Source organism: Rhodnius prolixus, unplaced genomic scaffold, assembly GCF_049639745.1.
Source record: "Rhodnius prolixus isolate KJV_2025 unplaced genomic scaffold, Rpr scaffold_1, whole genome shotgun sequence".
Lineage (NCBI taxonomy): Eukaryota > Metazoa > Arthropoda > Insecta > Hemiptera > Reduviidae > Rhodnius > Rhodnius prolixus.
Genome location: NW_027411581.1, coordinates 65,175,052 through 65,198,777, shown reverse-complemented (window position 1 = coordinate 65,198,777; position 23,726 = coordinate 65,175,052). Strand labels below are relative to the sequence as shown.

The 23,726-nt window shown below is 31.7% G+C and overlaps 2 protein-coding genes and 1 long non-coding RNA gene across 4 annotated transcripts in view; 1 reads left to right on the top strand and 2 right to left on the bottom strand.

Annotated features, from left to right (window-relative positions):
• Ac76E (adenylate cyclase type 2 Ac76E) overlaps nucleotides 1–23,726 on the top strand; it is a 114,849-nt gene that overhangs the window by 549 nt on the left and 90,574 nt on the right. The gene's annotated exons all lie outside the window — the stretch shown is intronic.
• Nucleotides 12,968–18,450, bottom strand: LOC141446125 (uncharacterized). Of its 2 annotated transcripts, none has more exons than XR_012453529.1 (5): nucleotides 18,225–18,450; nucleotides 17,692–17,923; nucleotides 17,488–17,594; nucleotides 13,278–13,632; nucleotides 12,968–13,101 (listed from the first exon to the last, which is right to left on the bottom strand). It is a non-coding gene; the product is annotated as an uncharacterized lncRNA (long non-coding RNA). The 2 variants fall into 2 exon arrangements; XR_012453530.1 differs by having other exon boundaries at nucleotides 17,740–17,923; nucleotides 18,225–18,449.
• On the bottom strand, nucleotides 19,528–22,928 carry LOC141446121 (cytochrome c oxidase subunit 5A, mitochondrial-like). The gene is made up of 2 exons (XM_074112561.1): nucleotides 22,639–22,928; nucleotides 19,528–20,656 (listed from the first exon to the last, which is right to left on the bottom strand). The coding sequence occupies exons 1-2, from the start codon at nucleotides 22,816–22,818 to the stop codon at nucleotides 20,384–20,386; spliced, it is 453 nt and encodes a 150-aa protein (XP_073968662.1). The 5' UTR covers nucleotides 22,819–22,928; the 3' UTR covers nucleotides 19,528–20,383.

Here is a 23,726-nt window from a genome sequence, read left to right as displayed (position 1 = left end):
TATGATTTATTATGTGTAAAATTTTTAGTTTTAAACACGAAGTATAGTTTTTACTTAGGAAGTTTTAATAAGAGATATTACTTACCCAAAACCCGTTTTAGATTTATTTTAATTATTATCAGATTGAAAAGGTTGTTGCAAATTTTTAAATTGAAATCAAACAATGATATTGAAAGCTCATTGTTATTACTCCGTTACGACGCACAAGATCAGAACACCATCTAAATCAGAAATGCTAAAGTAGCCTAAAGCCTTAATTATTACCTTCTCTCACAAGGCAAGGTAAAGGTTGTGATTTTGTCAAATTTTAGTCACCAGTTTTTAGACAGCTTTGTTCTTGGATCAATTGGTGGCTTACTGTATTTCACTCTTCAATTCCATGTCGACGCAGTTTTATGTAACCATTTTTTTTTGTTTTTATATACCAGCCGTTTTTTTTTCTGTTCGATAATCGATCGCTAATCGACAATAAGCCCCGCTAAATATTCTGATTGAATCAATCCAGTATTTACAATGGAGCTTCCATTACGTGTTCTGAACAAATGTTATCAAAGTAAATATTTCTAGTATTCCCAAAGTAGTACAATCAGAATTACCATCAGAAAACGCTGAACTTCTGAAGGATTGAATCCTACTTGAAGTAGCACCTTTCTGCTTGACATAACCCATTTAACGGAAGAAATGCTGTCATCTCTACTTCCCATGCGTTTGAGTATATTTTTCACCTCTGTAACAACATTGTTTTTCTTGAAATGTTTCAACAATATTTTACCAATCACTTCTGTTAAATACATCGGAGATGCCATATGGATTTCTTCTTTAAGATTTTCGTCCAGAACTTAACGCCATGGAGTGCTGTGAATAAAAGTATGAAGCTCAACCGGGCTGTGGAGTAAAGGTTTTGATTGAAATAAATGCCTCTTTTTTTTGGGTGGGAGTAACCTTGTGTCAGGTATATTGTTACTCTTTTTTGCTTGCAGAACGTATCACGATGAACGATACGACTTCCTATGATATCTTGATCTTTAGGACGAGCTGCAATGTTCAATGTTTTCTGATAATCTTCTGGTAATCAATTGTACCACTCTTCTTCACGTTAAATCACTTCATTTTCATTAGAATGCTTCCATTAAATTTTTTGAACATTACCTTAACGTTTTAAGAAACCGTTGCGCCTATTTCAGCACAGAATCCTCTTAAGGATTATCAGGGATTATTCTTATAGCTCTCATCATCCGAACAAGTCTTAGACCTATCAGTGAATGCTATCGAGATTTCATGTTTTCTACTGAACGATAAGTGTTCCTACGCTTCGATTTTTTGTAGATCATCGTTGAACACGTTTCGAATCATCTCTTCCCCTTTGAACTTCACAATATTCTGGATGCTTCAACTAGAAAAAGACAACCTTTCTTTATAATGCCTTAGAATTACAAAATTCTTGATTAACCCTCCATCGGGCGCAATGTGTTTGTTTGTAACACCATAGGGCGCAACTAATCTGTGAGATTAATGACCCAGTAGCTGTTAATTTCATCAAAAATATTTTTGGAAACGAATTGAAAAATTTAATTTCAGTGGAACAGAACATTAATGTGAATAGAAAAAATCACAGTCATCCCTAATTTTGAGGTGCACATTTTTGTGAATGAATGTGTGAGATGGTTTATTAGCATTATCCAAGCAAATTAGTTTTACAGCATTGATGCCCGCCTATGTTCAGAAGAGCGAAAGAATGACCATGAACCATCTCCGAACGTTTCTGTCGACGTTCTGTCACCAACTATATCAGGCAAAATGCCATAAAATATTATGGCTCCCTCGTCTAACACTAGAAGTAGGTTTTTTTTATCCGACAATTTGCTTACTTTAAGGATAAAGTACAGGAGTACATACGCACTCAAAATCATCCGCATCATGATCTTCTAAAAAGAAGCTTGTTTAGTGTCCGAATCCTCTTCTCTTTCTTCTATTCAATATTATTCAACAAAAGACACCCGTTGCAAAAATAGTCAATAAGTAGAAAACTGTCTTTTAAATGATAATAATGTACTTTGTGCCAGTTTTTTTTTTTTTATAAGAAAACTTGAAAAATTTCAATACCCAAAGAATAAGATCATCGGGCGCAACTAATCTGGACAGATTACGCGGACGTTTAGTAAGACCACATAACACCGACAGGCCGTTTGGTTAGAAGAAGGTACTGAGGGGCCATGGCTCATTCAAAGAAATACCTGAGTAGCTATCAATAAGAAAATGCCCTCTTCATCTCACAGATTAAATGCTCCCGATGGAAGGTTGTTAATATTGAACAACAAGTCTTGGGCGATCAGCATTTAAATTATGTTTTAAAGAGAATTTTAACAAAGATGAAGGTAATGTCTAAGATAAGTTTTAGTGTATAAAAGTTCCTGAGATCAAAAAAAAGATAATAAAATATGAAATTTACGTTTCTTTTTTTTTACTTTACACGTCAAATATATAGAAGCCAACAAAATGGAATAGATTTCAGAAGAGCTGAAGTCATCCGCTATAACTTTTAAACTACAGCATTTGGCTCGACTTCCTGCTGACAATATTTTAACAGTAAAACATTACTTTATATTAGCGGAACATTAGTATTTTAGTTTTATTTTCGACTGAACAGTATATTAGAAATGAAATAGAAATTTACGAATTCTTTTAGTTTTCCTTGTGCTTCTTTTTTTACTTAAAATTTATTATCCGTGAAGAAGAAGTGTGTTCAATCAAGTTACAAGTCATGTAATGGTTCAGTAGCTAATAAGAAGATTAAGAACTCAAATTAATAATAATAGTAATAAAATAGAAACTACTCAAATGATTACAAAAGTTTGGCCAAACTAATCGAAAAGTTTTTTGATTGTCTATGAACAAAAAAGTTGAGAACAGTGACCGGAAGACGCAAATAAGCTGGAATATGCGCTAAGAGACGTGCTTTGAAAAACAGATACCTTCATTATTATCCAATATATTATATTGACCATTGAGACAAGCAAAAAAAAAAAATCACGCATCAAGATGGCACTGATTATTATTGAGCTGTCCTTGGCTGGATGTAAAATAACCTGACTAAATGTTACTGTTACTATTTTCATAAATATCGAAAGTATCATATTACAAATCTGAAACCCTTATTGGATTACAACTTTCTTCTTTTTGTTTTGTGACAAAGATTGTCTCAAAGTGGGTGGTCGTCACAAGTGGACGACGTGGTCTGGTGACTTACCTTGGATTTCTCATATTTGTCTGCGGCCATATCCTATGCTTGTCCTCCAGTGGAGATACTTCATACCTCTAAATGCTTTGCATGTTAATGGACATTTATTATAACTCCTGCGCTTACTAGGCAAGGAAATTTTTGGCGAAATTCATGACAAACGAATATCCGTTTTGTGGACCCCCCCCCCCCCGAGTGTGAATAAGTGGTTTTTATCTCTCAAAAGTACCTTGTTATTTTGTTTAGCTTTATTAAATTTATTGAAGAGTTTGAAGAAAATTTCAGAGTTAACCAGCTTGAGAATTTTAGTTAGAGAAAGTCTTTTGAGGTTATTGAAAGGTAGTTATTCTCGAGTAAATTTTGAGCTAATCGATAACTCGCCCTTCACAAAAGCGATTATGGCAATTAACACTGCATTGCCAATCCGAGAATGGCTCTGTTTCTCCACATCTCATTGGCTATCCCCGAAATGCTCTTAGATATGCTATCCCCCCCACTCTCTCACCATTTGATAGTCACCAGCTGAAGACCATGGAATTCACAGTTTCTTTTTTGCAGATTAGTTTACTTGAATCATAAGAGTCATTTTGATTCCAGATTGGCATTACACCGTAAATATACCGGAGTCATTTCGACTCCTGATTGGTAATATAAGTAGATTTTCTGTTATTAACATGACTCCAGATTATTGCCTAAATGCTTATTTGTATAATTTATATAATTTATTTACATAATTTTCTTAGAAAGTATCAAGGCACAAAAAAAAAAGTAAAGTAATCGCCTATTTTTTCAGGCGGCGCTTAACGTCCAACTACCATTTACTATGTGTCGTGGACGGAGGCAATTAGTAAACGTACTAGTTGCCTATTTCTCATATTAACCATTAAATAAAATCCAAGTCAACCGGGAATCGAACCCAGTACTACAATGTATATTAGCTTTGCAGGTCTCGCCTCTTAAGTGCTCGGCTACCATGGCGCCTGTATCAAGACACACACAAAAAAAAACCTCTTTCTAGAATTGATTTTCTGTCCGAATTGCAGCAAAAACTTGTAGCGAATTTAGGTGATTTCCGATCCGTGTCAACAGCACTCAGTAATTTTTTTAAAAAAATGAAAGAGCCCCTGATCAGAAGGCAGCCAATCAGGGTTCTAGAAAATACTGAAATTACTGCGATCCTGAAGTTGAAGTTGAATTCCTTCTGCGTGAAATGTTAAAGCCGATTTGTGGACAAAATTTGTTTTTTCTTTCCTAATTCTTATTCTTTCTCATCCTTTAATGTAAATTAAAACTGTCCGGTAACAATTTTTTTCTCTTTTTCTATAAAAGATAAAATTCCCAAATTTTCTTTATAAAGTAAGGCAAATTCTTCTTTATGCCTGTAATTTTTTTGCAATAACATAGATATAATAGATTTCGAGAAAAAAGTTGCTGAAAATGAGCAAAAACGGCAATTTCAAAAATGGTTGTTGTTCTTGTTGTTGTTACCTTTTTTGTAAACAACGTAGCGCCTAAACGCGAGAACCGATTTTCATGAATGAGGTGTCATTCGATTCGGAATTTTATGTAGATCATTATATATATAACCTGATAATGTGTTAAATCGGAACCGTAACTACCACTGGAGAGATCTTTTTAAAGAATGATTATAGTTGCGGTCCCCAAACCATCCTCAATAACAATTTTTTTGAAAAAGCGTGTTGAATAAAATAGGAAGGTATTTGCACTTAAATAGCAAAATTAAACTGCGATTTCAGTACTACCTTTTAAGAGGAGCAAGAAAAATAAACTGCGATTACAGTACTTCTCCCTAAAAGGCAAAGAGGCAAAGATTTTGAATCGAACGACAATTCATTGATGTAAATCGGTTCACTCATTGATAATTTTAACGATTGCAGTACTTCCTCTTAGTACGTGTAAGAGCATGATGGCACTTCACAGCCACGTAGAGGAGCTTTGATCACTTCTTCATGCTAAATTTTATCAAAATTGGACTAAGCGTTATAGAAATATTGGTAATAATAGTTTTAGAAAGGGCCTTATTTGGGTGGGGCAAACTCCCCTCCTTATGAGGCATAGCGTCGAGACTTTTAAAGTACAAGTCTGAACAAAATTTCGATTCGAATGACACTTCATTCATGAAAATCGGTTCACGTCTCGATAATTTGAAACGATTGCTATACTACCTCATAACAAGGGTAAGAGCAGAATGTCGTTTTAATGTTACGTAGGGAAGCCATAACCCTATGATCCTACCAAATTTTATCAAAATCGGGCCAAGATTTACAGAGAAATTAGAAATAATAATTTTGGAGGGGGCCTTACATAAAGGGGGCTAACTCCTCTCCCATTCGATGTACAGCGTCGAGACCCCCAAAAGCCACATCTACATAAAATTCCGAATCGAATGACACCTCATTCATGAAAATCGGTTCTCGCGTTTAGGCGCTACGTTGTTTACAAAAAAGGTAACAACAACAAGAACAACAACAACAACAACAAGAACAACAACCATTTTTGAAAATGCCGTTTTTGCTCATTTTCAGCAACTTTTTATCTCGAAATCTATTATATCTATGTTGTTGCAAAAAAATTACAGGCATAAAGAAGGATTTGCCTTACTTTATAAAGAAAATTTGGGAATTTTATCTTTTATAGAAAAAGAGAAAAAAATTGTCAAAGTTGGGTGTTTTTCAACGTTACGCTTTTTCGTGCAATTTTGATGATCAACCCTTATACAACTGTCCTACCGGACAGTTTTAATTAATACGACCGGAGATACAGCAATTTTAAATATAAAGAAAATGAACAAAATCTTAAAATTTCCTGCCCTATATCTTTTTCAAAAATTGAGATAGAAAGCTGTAGTTTTGCACAAATGTTAAGGTAAATGAGTACTATAATTCTACAGATTCTCGCAGGTCTATCACTAATAAGACCAGAAATACGGCAATTCTAAATATAAAGAAAACTTAACAAAAACTTACAGTTTAAAAAGTTAAGTATAAGGGTTGATTAAACGCCAAAAGGTACACAAATCAGCAAGTACCCAACATTTCATTAATACTTCATTGATATTATTTAAGTAATTTTACCGCATTAATTTTCATTAATATTTTTTAAGAATTTATTAGATGTCACATACCCTTATGCTGGCCATTTTCATCTACAAAATATTTGTTCAAGTAGCACACCATTTAACTTAGATTGACTGTAATATCTATTTATCTATAATAATCAAACTATTGATTACAGGTGAAAAAGAAAACAAAAAATAAAAAAATATGAGGCTAAAAAATTCATAAACTTTTTTTACATCAATGATTTTATGCATTTATTTTTATTTTTAAATAAAAATCATTGGTTTAAGTTCATTCTTCGATTAAAGTAATTGTTATTTTATGAAGTAGTCAAACGTTTATAATAATAGGTAATAATTATCTGGCTTTATCGCAAATAATATAGTTTTCTTCAATTACATTCTCCATCTAGGTGTTCTTCCCACAATGTTGTGTATATGTAATATAAAATAAATAAGATATGCATATTTTTAGGACAGCTCATTATTCCAGTACTATTTTACTATAAGTAAAATTAGGGGGGACTAAATTAAATTACAATTGAGAAATGAATAAATAATGTTGAATAATCTACTTGTTATTAACTGTGTGTTATTTGTCCTCACGAATATTTCGGTAAGACGAATTCAAGACTGAAATATTGCTTTAAATCCTCCGTGATTCAAATTTAAACAGTAGCCGACTCTAAATTTGTCTTTTTCTAATTTAACATGCATGTATATGTGACAACTTCAGAATCAGAAGAATAATTTGGAATAGAGTTAAAATAAAGTACCTATTTATACGAAGATATAATATACATTTTATCACAATTATAACTATTATGAATGAACTGGCCAGCATAAGGGTATGTGACATCTAATAAATTCTTAAAAAATATTAATGAAAATTAATGCGGTAAAATTACTTAAATAATATCAATGAAGTATTAATGAAATGTTGGGTACTTGCTGATTTGTGTACCTTTTGGCGTTTAATCAACCCTTATACTTAACTTTTTAAACTGTAAGTTTTTGTTAAGGAGATTTTTGTACCTTTTGGACAGATTTTCCTTTTTGTCTATTAGCAAAGTTACATATCTGCTTTACAGATTGGATTTTTTTAAAATTTGGAATAAGCTATTCTATCATTATAACCTGATAAGGTGTTAAATCGGAACCGTAACTACCACTGGAGAGATCTTTTTAAAGAATGGTTATAGTTGCGGTCCCCAAACCATCCTCAATAACAATTTTTTTGAGAAAGCCTTTTTATATAAAATAGGAAGGTATTTGTACGTAAATAGCAAAATTAAACTGCGATTTCAGTACTTCCTTTTAAGAGGAGCAAGAAAAATAAACTGCGATTACAGTACTTCTTTCTAAAAGGCAAAGATTTTGAATCGAACGACAATTCATTGATGTAAATCGGTTCACTCATTGATAATTTTAACGATTGCAGTACTTCCTCTTAGTAGGTGTAAGAGCATGATGGCACTTCACAGCCACGTAGAGGAGCTTTAATCACTTCTTCGTGCTAAATTTTATCAAAATCTGGTTAAGCTTTGTAGAAATATTGGTAATAATAGTTTTAGAAAGGGCCTTATTTGGGTGGGGCAAACTCCCCTCCTTATGAGGCATAGCGTCGAGACTTTTAAAGTACAAATCTGTACAAAATTTCGATTCGATTGACACTCCATTCATGAAAATCGGTTCACGTGTCGATAATTTGAAACGATTGCTATACTTCCCCTTAACAAGTGTAAGAGCAGATCGTCGCTTTATTGTTAGGTAGGGGAGCCCTAACCCTATCATCCTACCAAATTTTATCAAAATAGGGCCAAGATTTACAGAGTAATTAGTAATAATAATTTTGGAGGGGGCCTTACATAAAGGGGGCTAACTCCTCTCCCATTCGATGTACAGGGCCGAGACCCCCAAAAGGCACATCTACATAAAGTTCCGAATCGAATGACACCTCATTCATGAAAATCGGTTCACGCGTTTAGGCGCTACGTTGTTTACAAAAAAGGTAACAACAAGAACAACAAGAAGAAGAAGAACAAGAACAAGAACATTTTTTGAAAAAGCCGTTTTTGCTCATTTTCGGCAACTTTTTTCTCGAAACCTATTAGATCTGGGTGGTTGCAAAAAAAATTATAGTTATAAAGGAGAATTTGGAGTAAGATTTAAAGAAAATTTGGGAATTTTATCTTTTATAGAAAAATAGAAAAAAATTGTCAAAGTTGGGTGTTTTTCAACGTTACACTTTTTCGTGCAGTTTTTGATGGTCAACCCTTATACAACTGTCCTACCGGACAGTTTTAATGAACAAAATCTCAAAATTTCCTGCCCTATATCTTTTTCGAAAATTGAGATAGAAAACTGTAGTTTTGCACAAATGTTAAGGTAAAAGAATACTATAATTCTACTGATTATCGCAGGTCTATCACTAATAAGACAGGAGATACAGCAATTTTAAATATAAAGAAAATGAATAAAATCTCAAAATTTCCTACCCTATATCTTTTTCAAATATTGAGATAGAACGCTGTAGTTTTGCACAAATGTTAAGGTAAAAGAGTATTTTAATTGTACAGATTATCGCAGGTCTATCATTAATAAGACCGGAGATACAGCAATTTTAAATATAAAGAAAATGAACAAAATCTCAAAATTTCCTGCCTTATATTTTTTTTTTAAAAATTGATATAGAAAGCTGTAGTTTTGCACAAATGTTAAGGTAAAAGAGTACTATAATTCTACAGATTCTCGCAGGTCTATCACTAATAAGACCGGAGATACAGCAATTCTAAATATAAAGAACATGAACAAAATCTCGATAATTTCCTACCCTATAACTTTTTCAAAAATTGAGATAGAATGCTGTGGTTTTGCACAAATGTTAAGGTGAAAGTGTACTATAATTCTACAGATTCTCGCAGGTCTATCACTAATAAGACAGGACATACAGCAATTTTAAATATAAAGAAAATAAACAAAATCTCAAAATTTCCTGCCCTATATCCTTTTCAAAAATTGAGATAGAAAGCTGTAGGTCTGCACAAATGTTAAGGTAAACGAGTACTATAATTCTACAGATTCTTGCAGGTCTATCACTAATAAGACCGGAGATACAGCAATTCTAAATATAAAGAAAATGAACAAAATCTCAAAATTTCCTGCCCTATATCTTTTTCATAAATTGAGATAGAAAGCTGTAGTTTTGCACAAATGTTAAGGTAAATGAGTACTATAATTGTACAGAATCTCGCAGGTCTATCACTAATAAGACAGGAGATACAGCAATTTTAAATATAAAGGAAATGAACAAAATCTCAAAATTTCCTACCCTATATCTTTTACGAAAATTGAGATAGAAAGCTGTAGTTTTGCACAATGGTTAAGGTAAATGAGTACTATAATTGTATAGATTCTCACAGGTCTATCACTAATAAGACAGGAGATACAGCAATTTTAAATATAAAGAAAATGAACAAAATCTCAAAATTTCCTGCCCTATATCTTTTTCAAAAATTGAGATAGAAAGCTGTAGTTTTCCACAAATGTTAAGGTAAAAGAGTACTTTAATTGTACAGATTCTTGCAGGTCTATCACTAATCAGACCGGAGATACAGCAATTCTAACTATAAAGAAAATGAACAAAATCTCAAAATTTCCTGCCGTATATCTTTTTCAAAAATTGAGATAGAAAGCTGTAGTTTTCCACAAATGTTAAGGTAAAAGAGTACTATAATTCTACAGATTCTTGCAGGTCTATCACTAATCAGACCGGAGATACAGCAATTCTAACTATAAAGAAAATGAACAAAATCTCAAAATTTTTTGCCCTATATCTTTTTCATAAATTGAGATAGAAAGGTGTAGTTTTGCACAAATGTTAAGGTAAAAGAGTACTATAATTCTACAGATTCTTGCAGGTCTATCACTAATCAGACCGGAGATACAGCAATTCTAACTATAAAGAAAATGAACAAAATCTCAAAATTTTTTGCCCTATATCTTTTTCATAAATTGAGATAGAAAGCTGTAGTTTTGCACAAATGTAACGTAAAAGAGTACTATAATTCTACAGATGCTCGCAGTTTTATCAGTAATAAGACAGGAGATACAGCAATTTTAAATATAATGGAAATTAACAAAATCTCAAAATTTCCTGCCCTATATCTTTTTCAAAAATTGAGATAGAAAGCTGTTTTTTTGCACAAATGTTATGGTAAAGGAGTACTTTAATTGTACAGATTATCGCAGGCTTATCATTGATAAGACCGGAGATACAGCAATTTTTAATATAAAGAAAATGAACAAAATCTCAAAATTTCCTGCCCTATATCTTTTTCAAAAATTGAGATAGAAAGTTGTAGTTTTGCATAAATGTTAAGGTAAAAGAGTATTTTAATTGTATAGATTATCGCAAGTCTATCATTAATAAGACCGGAAATACAGCAATTTTAAATATAAAGAAAATGAACAAATTCTCCAAATTTCCTACCCTATATCTTTTTCAAAAATTGAGATAGAAAGCTGTAGTTTTGCACAAACGTTATGGTAAAGGAGTACTTTAATTGTACAGATTATCGCAGGTTTATCATTGATAAGACCGGAGATACAGCAATTTTAAATATAAAAAAAATAAACAAAATCTCAAAATTTCCTGCCCTATATCTTTTTTAACAATTGAGATAGAAAACTGTAGTATTGCACAAATGTTAAGGTAAAAGAGTACTATAATTCTACAGATTATCGCAGGTCTATCACTAATCAGACCGGAGATTCAGCAATTCTAAATATACAGAAAATGAACAAAATCTCAAAATTTCCTGCCCTATATCTTTTTCAAAAATTGAGATAGAAAGCTGTAGTTTGGGACAAATTTTAAGTTATTAAAATTGAAACAATGTAATTAAAAGATAAAAATAAATTATGGAGTCAATATGATGACTCCACATTGGCAATAACCTGACTAAGTTCGAGCATTGGTAATGCAGTGTTAAATAAGATACACAGTTTTTCAGCTTCTTGCAATGCACTCACTGAATTTAGCCATTGGTATTGTTCACAACTCACTTTTGAAAACTTTGTGGATATTAAATTATAAATCTGGTTTAACATCGCAAATAAATTTCCTAACCTGTCTCTCTGTAAACTCCATTCAAATTGGACGTAGACCCTTTACACATAAATTCGGATACGAAATGGATTTCGTTCTAACTCCGTAACAGTAAAAACAATAAAATTTCTGAGGCATTTGTGATTAAAACAAAGGTGGGTGTAACAAAGCTAAAGAATGGATTTTCATTACAACAAAAGCGAAGCTAAATAAATATTCAGACGTGTTTCAAATACTCTGTGATAATTCCCTACATTGAACATGGAAAGTGGAATTTCATAAGACTCCCAACTAGTCCAAAACATACAATGCTAACTAGTTGGAAATTTAATTAACATTGAAGTAATGATTCAGAAATTGACTACGCAAACAATTGAAAATAGGACTTGGAATGGTGTAAATATTTGGCTTTATAAAACCGGATAGAACGATTTCTTTAGACCAAATGGAAACGAATGAAAATCAGTGATATTAAATTATAAATCTGGTTTAACATCGCAAATAAATTTCCTAACCTGTCTCTCTGTAAACTCCATTCAAATTGGACGTAGACCCTTTACACATAAATTTACCAACTTTGTTAGCCACAATATTCATGAAATGAACACTAAACTAAGTAAATTTAAATTTATTTATTTTCCGGTGTACATTTTAATTTTAACTACGCTCAGTATTAAGTGACAGCGATAAAAGTACAATTAGCACAAACTAATAACTTTAAGACTTCCCCACTTTGTGTTATTAACATAAAACATTGTTTTTCTTTGTTTAAATATTTTTAATACTGATTGCCTTCACTCAACTGTCGTATTACAGAGAGAATTATTAAAATATTTTTGTCTTTAAAATACTGGAACAACATTTTATAAGTTTACATGTATTCTCTTTAATACGTATGTATTTAGTTTATAAGTATGCTTACAACTTTCAGTATCTAATCTTCTTTTTAAAATCTTTCTAAAAATCTTCTTCTTTTTTTTGTGATTGAAAACCTCTGCAAAATTCAACACTACTTGCTATTCTAGTACGAAATAGACCTATATGATATCCTAACCTGTATGATCTTAACTTTACATTCCCGAATAATTAACTCAAAAGTAAATTAATTGTATTTGAACTTCTTCGTCACCTGTTTATAGCCTAGATCTCGCTTCTTTGGACCACTACTTACTTATTCCGATCAAGTGTATTTTTAAGTGGTACAAATTTTACTAGAAAAGAGTTAGTGAAAACAGGTATTAATGAATTCTAGGCTACCAAAGACGAGCTGAATCACTTACGCAACGATGATTATTCTTAGAATTTTTGTAAAAAATTAAGGTTTGGCACCCCGTGGAAAAGACTAAAAGCTGGAATTCATAACTTCAGCTGGAACTTCAGAAGAAATCACTGTTGCCAACTGCTAGGTACCCACAAGTTTTGCACACAATTTTATAAATTCAAATAAAGGCTTTGGAATATTTTTTTCTTGTGTCGTGAGTTTATCTTTTAAATCAATATTCTAATCAAAAAATTGTAAAGGTATAATTAAAAAATATATAAACTGGTAAAAATTTATTCCATTAACATTAAAGGAACAGAAAGTGAGAAAACATATAATAGTGATTCTAAATGTAGTTACTGGAGCGCCGAAGCGGGCCTTTGAAACAATCTGTATTACTGGAAGGACGAAATCTGTGAAATATATATTAGAATATCAAAGAAACTCATAAGCGAGGCGTGCATAATTCAGTTAAATAGATACACTTTGAAATAATAAAGCTTTTAGCAGATTTGCCTCTTTGGGAAGAAACTGAAATTTTATTTTATTAGCTCTCCCATCGGAGAGTAGAAAAGCCTGTACTACTCACATTGACTTTAGGAGTTCTGATGATCTGTCCGTGTTATAATAATTGTCTTCAGGTTACCCTACCTGTCATAAACAGGCCTGGAGAGCGCAAACGTCCAAGCGATACGATTTATTCGGTAGAGTTCTAAGGAAGCCACAGAACAGTGCAGCATTTTCTTGAAGTACTCAGAGCTCTTGCTCACCAGGATGGATACCCGTAAGTTCTTGCGGGCCAAAAACACAGAAGAGGTTTGGCTTTTATGTCCTCCATTATTGTTCGTAGGTAGCTTTGTATTAAAACTACACACATCTGTGACTGCTTATTTGAATCCTACTTAGAATTATATTGCTCTTATGGATGCCCATATCGTTCTAACCTAAAACAATTATGAAAAATTTAAAGGAAAAAGATGCATTCCTTCCATTGAAATACTTGTTCTCTAAATTACTACAATTGATACTTCTTTATAACCTATCTTGGACCTATAACCTACCTATCTTACAACCGATTTGATTTTAGCGTAATAACTGATTACATGTAATTATTTGTTTACATTACAATTTTTGTGTGAGTAATTTATTTGCAAAGAAGGGATAATTGAATTCTGATAATTTTAATGGCATACTGTATTCAAAATCAAATTTGATCATACTGATAAAAAAAAAAATCAAATAAACATTCGTTGTCCATTATATTTACTTCTTAAAAAGGCAATCTATGCAAGGCAAAGGGCAAACGGTTATCATCTATTCGATAAGTTACGATTTATATGAAAATGATAAGCTGGAGGAAGAATTGCGCTAGCAAAAAGGGATTTCTTTTTAAATCCAGTCTGATTGGGCCAAAGTGTTAGGGTTAAATTGAAAAGGCTCTAATCTCATTGGTTAATTGGATGGAAGGCCCTTAGCCTGAGTGCTTTGTTTTGTTTTCTTATCTTCTCTTTTTTGCTTTTTAATTGTACAGCGCCTCTCGTAGGGTCGCCTTTTCAGTTTCGTTTCAAAAACATCTATATCTGAAGACATTCATTATCTCTTTGGATTTCTCTTACAACGACAAGCATTGAGCTTAGTTTCTTTTTTAATATTATAAATTAAAGAAATGAAAAATCAGGAACAGAATTCTACTTTTGGATATCATTTAGAACATACAATTTTTTTTTTAATATTTTAAAAATATTGTTAATTTCACAATATTGGCTTTTTGAAAGAGATCCATTACTATTTTGGGTCAGTAGGGAAGCAAAACCCTACGCTATCCAAAGCCACTTTGGGTTTCAGCTTCAGTATTGTATTAATTTACTTTATTTGAGAATTACTTTTGTTAAAATACATAAAAATTTGCTTTCACCTGTCAATCAATCTGGATCAATCAATCTTACGGGTAACAGTTCACCTTTAGATTGTCAAATTTCCATAAAAGTTGACACGTTTACTGATACCCAGATAAAAAAAAAAAGACACCGAATTGAAGAACAAGACAATCGTAGCTCCAGATCTAAGTCTCATAGGCAGCTTCCACGCGAACTCCCTTTTTTCTTGCCTTTTTTAAAAAGAAAACTTTTTAATTAAGTATTTTGTTTTTATCTTTCGTTTATTTATAATTAATTATGATCTCGCTTTAGAGATTTTTGAAAGAAAAGTCAGGAATACAGGAAAACGAAGCACCACTCCGAACACTCTTCACTTCTAATTAAAATTTTCTTAGTTTCCGGTTAATAATATTTCAATGTTGATATTTTTTTTAACAACCTCTGTTCTGCAAAGATGAATAAGGTTAGAAAAACCTTGATGTTATCTTTTGAAATAGCTTTCTTTTTTCTTGTTTTATATATTTATTTATGTTGTATAACATAACTGCTTAATTTTTAAACTTACAAGAATTCTTGTATTCTTAATTTGTATATTTATATATCGGCGTTGGGCCCCTCCCGAAAAAAAAATTGGCGATTTCTTTACATTGACTTTAAATAAAAGTACGTACATTCACTTTATAACTTTGTTGGTTTCTTAATCAAAAGCCTATTATTTCTTTTAGAGAATCGTGTCAGCATGAAGAATTCTGTATGAAAGAATTCAAGAAGAATGATGGAATTTGCGGAATCTACTGTATCGGGCGTGATATTTATCATTTATCAAGGGATTTTTTTCTTATCATTGGTCACAGCGTTTTACGATATCGGATGGAATGTGGAAATCACTTGAAAGATACGCAGAAACTCCAGCGTTTCTGTTTGTGAGAGAGCTTTTGAAATTATTAAAATTTGTTTGTTACACTGACTCATTCAAATATTTTACTATTATAACACTGCTTTAACCTTCACTGTGTTCTGAAAATTGTCAGGTTTATTTATATAGTTGTAAAATTAAAATATTTATTAGATATAGGAACAGTGGCAGTATTGTGAGCTCTGGTATCTCTTTTTGGAATTTATAAAATGAATTATTAAGACGAAATGGTATGTTTGGTATCCATTCTCCCTCAAGACTCACCTTGTTAGCATAATTCTCTCGAACCCGGCTGTAAAAGTAACTTCCTTTTCAATTTATATGCAATTTATCTTAAGATAACAAAAGTAGAATGCTCATCCTAATAAAATAAAATTCTTTAAGAAAAAGCTTTTACTACTTCTGTATAAAATGGTGAACAATTCCGTTTACTTCTTGACAGTGCTTATCTTACAATGACGCATTCTTCAAAAAATACCCTATAGTCTCTATTTGGCTTTTGGTATTTTAATTACAGTTGAATTTAATTAATATTTGAGATAAAATGAACTATTTTTGACTAGTAATTAGAAAAAAAAAGTCCTTTTTTTCAAAGCTTTCGATTGACCACTTTGGTTGCCAATCGAACTTACAACTTGTCTTTTAAAAGACATATTGACGGTCGTTGAAAAACTCCTTTCATGGAAAAAAAAAAAAAAAATGGGACCATCGATTTAATTGATTAACGAAGAAGTGAGCTCGTTCATAACAGTTCAAGATTTAGGTGAAGCTTTAATAAAAGCGACATCACTCCAGTGGGTTCCAAACTTTTTCTGCACCGACGCCTCTCTTCTTGTTCATAACAAATCTTGGGACGCCCCCTCATATTTTTATTTCAACTTTGTAAGTACCAATCTCTTACGTAGCGTTAACAATGTAGCAGCATTATCCGACTCAAAGGTGGCATTAATTGCGATTACTGGCAATAACAGAATTTTCAGACGGTGCCAGCTGATACCGCTTCCTAACCCCAGTCTGAATCGCCTGTATCCAGTGCTAAAAGCTTGCTCAATGCTGCTAGCTAGGAAAGTTTCCTTAAGGTAATGAGAAAGTAGTACAAGGGTAAGGCTGCCCTTATTAACCCCCAAAAAACGACTTCCATGTTTTAGGTTCATCAGTTTCCATGACCTTCTTCAGCATCATCATAGAAATGTTAAGCCAATTCGCCAAAATGTCCATCGTGTGCTGTGTGGTGTTATAACGACAGAATGTCTCCATAAATAGTTGAATATAATTGGGCTACGCCCTTTAATGGCAGAAATTTGTTCAGCTACACAGGAGGACAAACAATTAGTTTAATGGATCACAGAACAATTCATATTTTGGGAAGTTACTAACAGAACAATATAATATTTACCTACTCTAATATATAATTAAATACAGGCATGCATACACCTTAGAATATTCATTTGATTATTTCACGGCCTAATGAGGCTTCTTTTCAATCTTGTGACTCTAAATGCGTGTTAGAACTTAAAAAAAATATTTTTGATATAAGGTGTCATCACCTACAGTTTAGAAAACGCTAGCTTAGGTCCTAGCACTAGCTGAAAACTTCTAATTGAAATAGTATACATTATCCTTTTCAATCTAATTATATTTAGATCTACATGAAATTGAATTTCTATGTACCAGCCAGTTGAAATATCACAGGCTGAGAGCAAATTTATAAAATTTAATAAGAATTCCTTTATAAAGTAATTTTGGAGTGAACTCACTGAAGTTAAAAAACTCCAAGTCTTTGTCACTTTACTATAAATGTAACTGATACCAATCAATGCTCTCATTAACAATGTCCCCTTGTTTGGGAGCTGTTATGTAAACAATATTTAACAAAAAAAAAAAGAAAAAACTATGTATTAGGTTTCATTAAGAGGTCGGTTGTTCAAGATTTAAGTTTTGAGAACCTGTTTAAGATTACTAAGTTGCCCTAGTTTATGCTTACAGTTTATGTTATTATATCTTACCTTGGTTTATAAATCAATAGAAGATAAAACTGAACCCATTAATGAGATCATTATTCCTTTTATGTAACCTTAATTTTTGGGTTATTAGAGTCTGGTATTGTTTTAACCTAGCACAAACTCCTTGGTAATTAAATATTATTTGAAATTAAATTCAAAGTTTAAAGACAAAAAAAAAAAAAATCTTACTTGAAACAATTACCTTACCTTATCTTACTAACTAAGAAAACCAATTTTGTGGGAGCCGTACATTACCTTAGTAGATTTTATTACATAAAGGAGCGTACAATAAGACGACTACTCAGTAGATAAGCAACAGCGCCCGTATTTACGCAATATTTTCTTCTTTTTTTTGCAAAGTGTGTAATTGCAGTTTAGTACCTTATATTAGATTATTAAACTTAAGGAAGCTTTAATATTGCAGATCCTTTTGATTTCCCTACAAAACAAACTTACTAAAATAACCTTCAAGTAAAAGTAATCAAGCGTTTACGAGTATGCATAGTTAATGGATTTTTGGCCGAAAGATGTATAGATCGATTGCTACTGATTGATTGATTACTGACTACAGATCGATTTAAAGAATATATCGAATTTACAATAAATCTTTGGGGTTTTATACAAAAAAAGTGCAAAACTAGAAAAATCTTGAAACTTTACACAGTAATAATACACCTTAGTGCATTAAATAATGCTTATGAAGGTATCTCAATAATAAGCTTGTTTAGAATATTACTTACTCAAGAGGTATTCTTTTTAAATCAAACCCAGCTGTTTTTTAATTGTACTAATTCCTAATTATTGATCCTGTCCTTTAGAATACATAGCTTTTGAATTAAATATGTAGTTGTACATCACGGATCAATATGACGCAATCTCAGACAATCAATCGGCTAACAAATAATTTTTGTTTCACTTTAAAAAAAAAGAATCGTTTGATTCTATTTTTATAACCTTTTTTTTCTATAAAGAATTTTTGATCAGCTGTATGATTATTTTTTTGTAAATAATTATGGAGCACTACCTCTAATAGTAGTTATTTAAATGTAAGAATTGTGTAATTTGTGTTATTAATGTATTTTCGTTTTTGACGTCTAGTACGTTTAGTTTGGAAGCATTAATAAGTGATTAGTATTCTTTTATAAATGCACGTTGCAAAGATCATAATTATTGACCTTGGTGCATTATTACTTTGTAAGCGGTAGTACAAGTTCATAGTTCAGAGCGAATTATCATTTGTACTTAATAATGATAATAGTTATAAAATCAACTTCAATGTTCAAAATACTAACCATTTTTCTATTACATAGTATGTATATTTAATTTTTTTCACAGATTATTTTCTGTTTTTCAGTTATGCTGGTTTTCACCAAAAGAACACTTTTTTACCACCCTCAGAACCATAAATCTTCTATTTACGGTGAATTGATAAAAAAAGTGAAAACAACAAAGAAATCTAACCTGTAATACATACCTAACTTTTAAACTGTTGGCTGGTGTTCGTAAAAAAAAAAAAATCTAATACAGAAATGTTTCATCCATTATCAATTCTCTTAAATTACATTCTTATTTAGCAAATTGTCATAAGGAAGAAGCAAGGACGTGATTTGTATAAATATTGAGACATAATAACTGGGTTGACAGACAACACTGGGTTCTAGCAGTAATCATTACAATGACTAGGACGCCCCCCTTCTATTAGGTGTTCAAATTAAGAAAACTTCGTGTAGAACATTTTAATGAAGTGGGCATTAAATGTTTCATGCAAAAAACTAACCTTTCATATTTTTCTGCTGCTCTCACAGCACAATCTTTCTTTACTAATGATTGACAATATTAAATACATATTTTCTCTTAATCGAGACTTACATATGAACCTTTCTTAAAATGTAAATTAAAACAAAATGGATTTCATGGTAGTGCTCAAGCCATGTTGAATAATTTTAGTAACTTTTTAAAGCTAAAGTGGTGAATATTAATGTTAAAAAAACCAAGTATTGTCAAAGATCGATCCAGTTATTGATTTTGATCAGAAAATTAGAATTCTAATAATTATCTTGTAATTCTAAATAATACAAATATGAACTTTTTTTTTTTTGTCTTGTAACGCAAGAAAGATAAGCCAGCCACCTTTGACCTTACCAAATTAAAAACAAAACAAAATACTCGTTCTGTGTTCCCTTAAATTATGACATGTATGCGTGACGATTACAAAAAGCTATCAGCTGATCGTTATTAATTATCCGTTTGACCAATGGAGGGGCGATATCCCGTGCACGATACCTGTATGAAAATTATTGTTCTTTATCCGGTGACCGGTTGTATCAATACAGTTAATGGATAATAAATATTGTGCCACTGACTTCCCTTTCTCTTTCTCGCACTTCTAAATACAATCTTCTATTTTTAGGAACGGGAATAAAATAAAGCGTAAGAAGTTTAGCATTGCTTCCTTGAAATTGTATCTACTACTTTTATAATGAATGCCTCGTACTCCTTATTTGTTACAATTAAAAGTAAAGCAAAATTGAATGCTATTTTGAAATTTATACACGAATAAAACACCATTTAATTAGTTACAGACCTGTGCGATAAGGTAAGGCAACCTAATTTTCAGCAGCTGAATTTATCTAGGCTGGCAATAGAAACCATTGACGATTTTTTTTGAGAAACCTGTAAACCTGGTTAATTGTTTTATGCCTAGGCAACTTTATTGCATTTTTTTTCGGCTACATAGTCAATTCCTTCAAAAATTTAAAATTTCTAAGCATAACAATATACGAGTAAGAGTGGCTAGGCTGATGTCAATTGCAAGCTCCACTATTCTCCCGCATTGCTCTAGTCTAATCAAACTTTTAAATGAGAAACAAAAAACAATCTAACAAACAAAACACATGAATCAATAAATGCTAGGCAAATGCAGTTCCGGTTTATCGTAGCCCAACTTTTCCGGCGTCTCAATGCCCAGCTCTTCTAAAGTTGGATTGATCTCTTCCAAAATCCAAGGGTATATCTTATCAAGGTGAGGTCCACATTTGAATTTGACTGCCTCCAAAAAACGGACGGCTAGAGCGTAATCGTTTATACGACGACAAGCCCTCAATGCTGCTATAATTACTTTTGGATCAGGGACCAAGTCCATCCCGTGTAAATCATTCATCCCTTTGCGCACCTGCAAAGAAAATATGCACAAAACTAATTAAATTTTTAATAATTTTACTTTTTTATTTATTTATTTTTATTGCTTAAGTAAAATCGTATAATTAAAGCGTAATTGGAGTAATTTGGTCTTAGATCTAAAGAGGGCTGAAACAAACCAGTTGTCTACACAATACAAACTTAAATTTTGATTGTTTTCAAAAGTTTATCTGCGCTTTTGGAATCACTTCGTTTTTATTAAAACTGTTATTCAAACGATTCAATTTTATTTTCACTTCCTTCTATAAGAATGTTAGATTTAGGTTAAAGTTTACCGAAATTTCATTTACATTAGAATAGATTTTGTAAAATCCCACGGCCACAAAATATGAATGTATAGGCTGCCAATCTCAGTACAGTGTTTTGTGTGGAGCCAGTCCAGACTAGTGGACAATATAAATACATAAAAAAATGTAATAAGTACATTTTTTAAATCACTTCTATGATGAAAGATTCTAACAATGAGCAAGTAAACGCCTTGTCTTTAACTTTCAAGAAGCACAAATTTTTACGCCTAAAAATGTTCAGTAAGTGATCAACTGAAGTTGAAAAAATAAAATTAAATCACATTCAAATTATATTTTTACTTATCTGCCAACATGACCCGACAATAACACTTTGGATATACTAGAGCAGTGATGGCGAACCTAACATATGTACATATTATGATAAGCTTTTTCTCTAACCCACACAATTGCTAGGCAACCATTTGTTTGTTTACGCGGGCCTGATTTAGATTTTCTAATTGTGTGGATAATTTATATTCTATCTGTATTTTTTTCAATCACGCATTGACACAAAAGCAATTTAAATGCTATCTATAACCTTTAGTTTGATCATTACAGTTCTAAAACGCAAATGACCGACAAATGCTTTTGTAGTGTTTGAAATAAAGCAAAAGTGTTTAGAAAATATCAAATAAAATGTATAATTTTACTCATATTTTGTTTGTTACATAAAAATCGACAACCCAAAGCAAATAACCATATTTAGATTTTTCTTCAGATAAAACACTTTTGTTCTGGTTTTGTTCAGTTATGTTTGTAAAAAGAGACTTCCATAGCACTTGTTTCGTCCTGTTTTACCCAGTTAAGCCAACTGAATTTCAAGGATATTTAGTTTTGAAAATATTCAGTTTAAAATTTTTAAACTTAACTCTTGTGCCAAATGGGCATTAGTGACCCAACAGCTAGTACTAAAAAAAAAAAATGAACAAAATTTGACCCCCGTTTCAAAAAGGTTCGCCATCCCTGTTCTAGAGCAACAGGAAATTCTAATCCTGCTGAATAATTAAAAACAATGGAAATCTACTAACTCGCGATATTTTGCGGACAAGCGAAGGTAATAGAAAAGTAAAGTATTCAGAGCCTAAGTGAATCGTCACACTTACATTTATTTGGCTGTTTTGTTGTTAGGTTTAATTCCCTTCCATACGAAAAATTAACCCTAGGAAACACTGACACAAACGCTGTGTTTTACTAAACTGAAAACGTAAATCCTCGTATCAGATCAACTTATCTTTGCCACAGCCGCCTTATCGGTTTGATAAATATTTTTGTGAAGGTAAAGGTGCGCCAGTTAACATATTTTGATTAATTTATTTATTAATAGAGGAATCTATAGTTAAATAGGATCATTTTTTCTGATATATTACTTTACACATCAGATTAAACCGATCTTTTACGGAGTTTAACTGTTTTGAATTCTGAAAAAAAAGTTACAGTGGATGGTAAATGAGAGTTTATGTTTGAGAACAGTAAGATAACCCTAAGAGAGACAGTAAACACGATTCTGTAAATTTGCCGAGATGAATTCACTAGGGTATTAGCAATATTTCAGCATGCATCAAAAAAGCTTGAGTGTAAAAAAAAAAAAAGATCTTGAAAAAACACATTTTAATAAAAGAAAATGTTTAACTCGTTTTCGTAGAAATAATAACAAAACTTCTTAACTTACTTCCCATCCATCAATGTCCGCTCTGTTGAAATATGATTCAAATTTACAATCAAATTCCTCATCGTCTTCTTGAGCTACGAGCCCAGGTAAATAATGTGCCAAGCGTTGCTGTTTTTGCATTATACCACCTAAATAAAATGCCCTTAAACTTTTACCTATGACGAACATAGAACGAGCCATTGTGCACTTAATATATTGTTATAAAATGTCCCACACGTATTTCTTTAGTTATAATGGATTTTCTAGCCTATACTCTTAACACATCAGCGCACGCTTTTTTTTTATCTTCAACAGGTATACCAACAGTATGTACAAATCAAAATTAATTTTAAATATTTATTATAATTGAAGAAAACATTTTGATGCAAAAAATAATAAGCTGTTTAACAAATTATTTATTGAATGAATTATTTATCATACCGTTACACTTAATTTAAACAAAATTTATGATGGGGGCTTCTCAAATTTTATTTGTAAATTTTCGAAGCGCACTGTTTATATTGTGATAAATTTTATTCGAAACAATTTTATGAAAAAAAATGAAATTTTTTTTTGTAAAAGGAAAGACTACGATAATTAAAACAAGGAAATTATACATTTATTGAAACAGCTAGTTAGTTAGGTTAGCTGGCAGCCGCATAAATTTCCACCAAACTTACTAAAGTTATAATTTTGATATGGAAATATATTCTGAGGGGGCGGCAAAGTTTTTTTTCTGTACCTGCACTCGCTCGATCAGAAGTTTTGTCAGAATTTGCATGCCACATCCTCGGTCTACTTTGGAATAGACAGAGTGATTTTCAGCAGAATCATGCGCTTAGAGGATTATTATAAAATGTTTAGTTTAGTACGTTGAACGCTTATTCCCTCCATTTATAAATTGTATCGTTTAGGATCAAACTTATTTCATCGATTACTATCGATTATTATCCAATCGATAAGATTTATAAAACTGCTATCAAATCATCAATACTATGGACTTCACTTCAGTATTGTCAACAGGAAAGGATATTGATATTGACCCGTCTTCTTGAACTCCGACAAAACCTCTGCAACTAGTAGTATACTTGAACTCTGTATCTCGCCTT

What these genes read in the sequence shown, in the direction of transcription:
- LOC141446121 (XM_074112561.1), bottom strand. Translation starts at nt 22,818, where the DNA reads ATGGCTCGTTCTATGTTCGTCATAGGTAAAAGTTTAAGGGCATTTTAT. An exon ending in CGGACATTGATGGATGGGAA is followed by an intron (nt 20,657 to 22,638) that starts GTAAGTTAAGAA and finishes TTTTCTTTGCAG; the next exon opens with GTGCGCAAAGGGATGAATGA.